Source organism: Anoplophora glabripennis, unplaced genomic scaffold (assembly GCF_000390285.2).
Source record: "Anoplophora glabripennis isolate ALB-LARVAE unplaced genomic scaffold, Agla_2.0 scaffold1325, whole genome shotgun sequence".
Taxonomy (NCBI): domain Eukaryota; kingdom Metazoa; phylum Arthropoda; class Insecta; order Coleoptera; family Cerambycidae; genus Anoplophora; species Anoplophora glabripennis.
This window is the reverse complement of record NW_019417442.1, coordinates 20,543-28,138: the sequence shown is the minus strand read 5'-3', so window position 1 is coordinate 28,138 and position 7,596 is coordinate 20,543. Positions and strand designations below refer to the sequence as shown.

Genomic DNA, 7,596 nt, shown 5'->3' with positions numbered 1-7,596 from the left:
TTGACAATGAGATTAACACTGTTAAAAACCTATTAATCTAACAAAATAAGTAATAGTGATTCACTGGAATAATCTCTGCAACGAAAATCCAGGAAACAACAAATTCAACTACCAGACCGTAGAAAAAAGAGTACTAGGTATATGAAAATGAACGTTACTAAACTTATTCAAACTAATTACAAAAAAATCGCGGAATTCTACTAACCACTTTTTATGTAATCCTCTGTATAATCCTTTCGGCTTTTCCGAAAAACTGCACTAACTTTCTATGTCGGTTTCAGTTCCGATCCAACTCTTTAATTACTGAAGGTAATTAGACAATTTAACGAGCACTTTGTATGTCGAAGACTAGTAAGACTCGGAGCAATCACACAAGGTTACTTTCGAAGATTTGTTTCACTTTATTCCCCGTAATTGCGGATGAAGACTAACTTTGTAACTTGCTGGAAGAAATTGGTTGTAAACTAAGAATCAGACCAATTGAACTTCGGTGATGAACTGATTTAGAGCAATCACGCAATGTCACTTTCGTAGATTTATATCACTATATCCCGTACTTGAGAATGAAGATTAACTTGTAACTTGTTAAAAAGAACTTAGTTGAAAACTTAGTATTGAACTAAAGGACTTCGGCGATGAACTGATTTCAAAAACGAAAAACCAGCCCTTTTATTTAGAAATTTTCGGTCATTAAGGGTGATTCTCCCCTAACTATTGCGTCTTTGCAATCATGACATCATGCTTTGCAATATTTCATCAGATTTCATCATCTTTTTAGAACTTTCTAGAAAATTTCCTCAAAAATAGCAAAAGTAAACTGATGGTTTTGATGCTCGATTCTGATTGGTCCCGGCCTTGGCGAGGAGCAGAATACTGGCATCTGATTGGCTGAAGGCTCTAGTATAAGTATTAAAGTGGTATAAAACGCAATTTTTGATTTCGTTACGTTCATTTGATATCGTAGCCTCTTGGTCTACAACAATACCCTCGAGCGCGGTAACGAACTGCCGCATTCTGTACTGAGAGCTTGGATCGTTAGGAGCTTCTGCATGTATTTGATATTTGATTTTATTGAAATTTTCCTAATAATACAAGTTTTCAACTATTTTTCGAAAATTTTAACCCCTCGAAAGGTGTTAAAATAACCACCTATTAAGACATTTTTTGCCATAACTTTTATATTTCGTCAAAACTCGATATCCAAAAATAGGCATTAGATAAACTGGTTCTTTTAGAAACTTTTACCTCTCTAGCAATTTTCCTTTAAAACTTTTCATTTATTAATAAAAAAATAGAATGTATTTATAGTAATGATAGTAACACCCCAATCGTTTTTTTATATTAAAGAGAAGTACCCCAAGGTAATACTGCGTAATCTCCTTGAAATTGAAAAAGAAAAATACTTGGGTTTCAAAGTAGTAGAACTGGTGAGTTTGCTTTAATTAGCGAAGAATAAATTAAGAACAAGAAATCTTTATTTCATTAACATTGGTTAGCATGTTACTAAAAGTAATACCATGTACTTTAACATTTTTAGTTTGAAGCAATTATTAACAGAAATTTGCATATTTTCATTTGTCTCTAAATTTATTTGCTGTGTTAACAATTTTAGAAAGGAGTTCGCAATTATTTCTCGCTAATATAAACGTTGTATCATCCGCAAACGTATGTCTTATGCAGCAATTTAAAATGAAAATAATTGACGTATCCAACGAATAACAGGGCCCTAAGTCACAAACCTGTGAAACCCCATATGTGGCAGGTTAAAAGTCAGACATAACAATTACAATTATAGTCTGCTGACGATTATTAAAACATAAATTAATGAGAGAAAGTGAATTATCTCTAATCCCATAGTGAGAGACACAGTCAAAGAGATATATGTCACAGAGCAAAATAAATGTGCGATTACTTGGTTTAAACTTCTCAACTATCTTGCTCATTACGTAATAAACAGTTTTAAAATGGGAATTTCTAAAACTTTGTTGAGTAGATAACTTAAAAAAAAAATGTGATCCAAAATAACCGTATAACTTCCTTTTTAATTCTATAACTGTTCAGGACTGAAGCAATAGTTATGGATGGAATTTATCAACAAGAATTACTCTTTTTTAATATGAAAAGTAGTTTGGAGAACTGAAGGATCTCAGGAAAGGTTCCAATAGTTAAAATGCAATTAATAAGTACAGTAGAAGGCTTTATACTATATACTTTATATTACTAGTTTCTTTAGGAATCTGGCTGTTAAGTTATAAATACGAGTAGAGTTTTTAATGATTTGATTGTCTGTAGAACATCCATTTCAAGAACAGGATGGAAAAAATGTACCACATTAATAATACATTTTATTTTTTTATTAATAAACGAAAACTTTTAAAGGAAAATTGCTAGTGAGATAAAGGTTTCTAAAATAACCAGTTTATCTAATGCGTGTTTTTGGATATCGAGTTTTTACGAAATATAAAAGTTATGGCAAAAAATAGCTTGAGGGGTGGTTATTTCAACCCCTTTCGAGGGGTTAAAATTTTCGAAAAATAGTTGAAAACTCGCATCTGTATTAGTAAACAACCTGTAAAAAATTTGTTATTTGTACCTCGTTCGGTTTTCAAATTACAGCCAATTTTCATAATTTTTTTGGAAACTGATGGCCCATATCTCTTCAGGGGTGAACATTTTACTAAGGCGATTTTTTGCAGATCGTGTTCTTTTGAAATGTAGATTCACTGGTATCATTTATGCTACTCCATTCAAAAACACCCTGTATATATACTAGAAAGGCAGGCAAACTCCGCTTCGCTTCGCGGAGTTTGACCTTTCTCGCGGGCCTTCGGCCCTCGGGCCGCGCTGCGCGCAGCTCGTGCACCGCTCCGCGGTGCTCTCATTACCGGTTAGTAAATATAATTTTTTTAAACACCTTGTAGTTTAGTTTTTAAACACCCTGTATATAAATGTTTGATAACACTTTAAAAGAATGGCCGTTTTGGCGGAGAAGCCGTTGAGAAACGGAAATTTACCTACAAAACCTTTCTCTCGGGCCTTTAGCCCTCGGGCCGCGCTGCGCGGGGCTTTAGCAACGCTCCGCGGTGCTCTCACTACCGGTTAGTAAATATAAAATTCTTTAAAACACCCTGTACTTTGGTTTTTAAACACCCTGTATATAAGTGTTTGATAACAACTTAAAAAAATGTCCGTTTTTGGCAGAGGAGCCCCTATGGGTAAATTTTGTTGGAACGTCCAGTATTGAAATATTCAAAATCTCATCTAGATGAGATTAGTAAGCATAAAACATGTCCAAAAGATTCAATATGTAAGTAAAACGAAAAAATGTAAAAAATGTAAGGAAAAATCTGATCCAGACCTCTGTCAATTTTATAGAATACTTTGTACATAAAAAATTTGGAAGATAAATTCGAATTCGCGTTAATTTCGCGAAACGTTCTATATAAAATGTTTGAAATAGGCCTCTGATAAATAAACAAAAATTTTTTCTGCATTTGATTTAAATATATATGTCAAACAAATAGTGTTTAATAAGTCCCGTCTGATTTTCTAACATCAATTAGAAACGTCATATATCGCCTAGTAGGTGCCATGGTCAAACGACATCCCCCTGTCCGTTAACCTTTTCTGTTTCAGAGACCGCCAGGATCAAGAAACGAAGTCAACGACACACACACACACACATACACACCCCCCATACCCTCCTTACACTCCTTTCCCGCGCTAGCCTAAGGGCCACCTTAGCAAAGCGCATCCCAGGCTTCATAGCCGCACTACCGTACCCAACCATAAACATGACACCACCCCCGGGGTTTACATAGACGAGCCGGCGAAGCAAGAAGAGCGCCAGAAGAAAGGGCCCTAGCCGGCGGGGCCCAGCCAGGACAAAAGGAGGTCCCACAAAGCGCCTACACCGGCCGCAATTGCGGTCGGGGTAGACGACGGATGGACCTACGAAGGCTGTCCAGGCCTACACGAGATGAGGCAGGATAAAGAGGGATAATTCCCCTCGATCCCAAATCATTGAGGCCAATTTCTAGCCATGGAATAATGGCGCGGTCTCATCAGATTTTTCAATTCGATTTCATTTATGAAATACGTCAAATATTAATTAGAAGGTCCCTTCTTATTTCCTAACCTCAATTAAAAACGTCAAAATCGTCTTGACAGTCCTGTGTGACTTCCTAACCTAAAATATGAAATACGTCATATATCAATAAGTAAGTACCTTATGATTTTTTTAACCTCGATTAGAAACGTGAAATATCATGTAGTAAGTTCCGTCCATAAACTAAGGACTCGCCCTAGCAAGAGAGGTCAATTGCACTGATGTGTGCAAGGCAGATGAAGCTAGTGCAGGCAAATGTTGGCAAAACAAATAACGGTACATCGGTATACCGGTACAACAAAATCACAATAAACCTTGGAGTAAAAGTCATGAAAAAGATTTCTTAAATTTTAGTGTGTAGTGCAATTGTGTTCAGCGATTAATTGCGTAAAGAGATGTTTAAGTGGAGAAAAAATTAATTTTTATAGGTAGGAAAGAGGTTATGATGGTGTTAAAATGTTTATACTTTTCGAATATTTCTGAAAATAATGACCAAGTAGCAATTTTGCCCCCTTCAATGTGTCACTCTCCGAATTATTTTTTATCAAACTGAATAAAAACAGCTTCAACTGCATTTTGCTTATAATGTGCTTAGGCAAAAATTCGCTTTGAATAATATGTTGAACGAAGAAAGCATCGATACAGTTCCAATTAATGCAGTTTTACAAAGGAAATATGAACTCTTTGAAACTACGTTAGAAGAGCTTGCAGTAATTTTTACTGATCGCTCGATGTGAGGAAAATAAATGGAGACATACATAAAGAAGGCATTATAAAAAACTATTTGGAAAATTGTAACTGAATATTTTTTAAATATGTATAATAAAATATCTTTCATTCTAAATTTTTAGTTATTATTACATTCCCCCTTTAATACCTCCAATTTGTACAGGAATTCTATATAAACAAAGAGTGCTTATGCTCTTATTCGTTAATAATAAATAATTAAAATTAGTCGTACAAATATGTATTGTTAAAAGAGAAATCCAGTTTAATTCGCGCGATACTTGAAGTTTTGTGAACGAAGCATTAGCCCGCACCAGCTCTATCTCTCTCGCACACGTCTGTCGTTTATATTGGCAAAATGACAGTTGGGCGAATCCAGTAGTTTATTAGTTCTATGGTCCCGTCTGATTTCCTAACCTAAATTACTTACGGAATACGTCAAATAATTATTATTTTCCTTCCATCGATCTACGGTTCGTTGTGATTTTTTAACCTCAATTGGAAACGTCAAATATAGCGAAATTTATTTTGACGTTTCAATCTGACATTCTTCGTGATTTTTAGATTTTCGTCGATTTGCGTTCGCGGTTCTTTGAATCTTCATTTCGGTTATAAAATGGCCGTATGTCAGTGGGAAGTCCACGGAAAAAGGTATATTTGAAAACGCAAATATGAAGTTGCAAAAATTTAATTAAGCCACGAACGAAGGGAGATGAGGCGCGATTATGTCGCTTCGGATATCGCGGAGAAACCCAGTCCGTCCGCCAAAATGCTAGTTTTCCATTCTGACTTGAGAGACAGCGCGTAGTGTCGTCGTTCATTGTTTAAGCTGCCGCACTTCGAATCTGCGTTTCTGCGATTTCGCGAAACGTTCTATATAAAAAGTTTGAAATAGGCCTCTGATCAGTAAACAAAAATTTTTTGGTTCAAATAAATACATCAAATGTCGTCTAGTAAGTCCCGCTTAATTTTCTAACATCAATTGGAAACGTCATTTTCGCCTAGTAGGTCCATCTGATTTTTTCACCTCGATGTCATCTATGAAATACGTCAAATATTAATTAATAGGTCCCCACTGATTCTTTAACCTCAATTAGAAACGTCAAATATCGTCTTGTCACTCCTGTGTGATATCTTAACCTAAAATACGAAACACGTCAAATATCAATTAATACGTTCTTTCTGATTTTCTGACCTCAATTAGAAACGTCAAAAATCGCGTAGTACGTACCGTCTGATTTCCTAACCTAAATTACGAACTACGTCAAATATGTTCCTTCTACATCACCATCATCTACATCTACATCACCATCATCTAGATCACTGTCATCTATATCGCCATGATCTACATCACCATCATCTACATCACCATAATCTACATCGCCATTATCTACACCACCATCATCTACAGCGTCATCATCTACAGGGTCATCATCTACATCACCATCATTTACAGCACCATCATCTACATCACCATCATCTATATCTATATCGCCATCATCTACATCACCATCATCTACATCTACATCACTGTCATCTATATCGCCATGATCTACATTACCATCATCTACATCACCATAATCTACATCGCCATCATCTACAGCGTCATCATCTACATCACCATAATTTATAGCAAAATCATCTACATCATCATCATCTACAGCACCATCATCTACATCTATATAGCCATCGTCTACATCTACACCACCATCATTTATCCACCATAATCTGCATCACCATCATCTACATCGCCATTATCTACATCGCCACCATCTATATCATCTACATCGCCATCATCTACATCACCATCACCTACATCGGCATCATCTTCATCACCATCATATACATCACCATCATCTACATTGCCACCATCCACATCACCATAATCTACATGATCGTCATCTACATGACCATCATTTACATCGCCATTATCTACGTTATCATCATCTACAACAGCAACATTTATATCACCATCATGTACATCACTATTATCTACACCACCATCATCTACATCGCCATCGTTTACATTGCCATCATCTACGCCACCATCAGCTACGTCACCATAATCTACATTGCCATCATCTACGCCACCATCATCTACGTCACCATCATCTACACCACCATCCATTACCATTATTTACATGATCTACATCATCACCATCTACATTATTATCACCATTCAAATGTGGGTCGATTTTGTGAAACATTCTGTGTAGCAAGTTTTAAAATGGCATCTGGTTAGTAAATAAAGAAATTTTCATGAATAGGCTTCACTAAATAAAGTAGAAGAAATAAATATAAGGAATAATCCACGGGTCTGTCCAGGATCAATTTTATAGAATATGCACTATATTGAAAAGCTTCAAAAAAACACATTATAAAATTGTTACCTCAAAAAATAAAGTAGAATGAAATAAAAAAATATGAATACGTTTGAACACTTGCAACTCTAACCTGGATCAATTTTGTTGGAATATTCGGTATAAAAATTATCAAAAAAGCATCGTGTTGGTAAATGCAAAATTTTTTATCCAAAGACATCAGTACGTAAGTAAGTCAGAAATAGGGAAAAATAAGTTAAGTTTCACTCTCCTAATTCTGAAGTGTCTTGTAGAACATACAGTAAATAGACAATTTTTCATTCAAAGATTTCAGTACGTAGGTAAGGCAAAAATGGGAAAAAAATAAGTTAAGTTTCACTTTCTCATAATTTTGAAGTGGATCATTTTTTGGAACATCCAGTATAAACTTCCAAAAAGGTA

General features: G+C 35.3%; 1 protein-coding gene across 1 annotated transcript; it reads right to left on the bottom strand.

The window, feature by feature from the left end:
* Positions 1–6,093: 6,093 nt before the first annotated feature.
* On the bottom strand, positions 6,094–6,968 carry LOC108914884 (prostatic spermine-binding protein-like). The gene is made up of 2 exons (XM_018720798.2): positions 6,557–6,968; positions 6,094–6,269 (listed from the first exon to the last, which is right to left on the bottom strand). Exons 1-2 carry the CDS (start codon positions 6,966–6,968, stop codon positions 6,094–6,096), a joined length of 588 nt encoding a protein of 195 aa, XP_018576314.2.
* Positions 6,969–7,596: the final 628 nt, after the last annotated feature.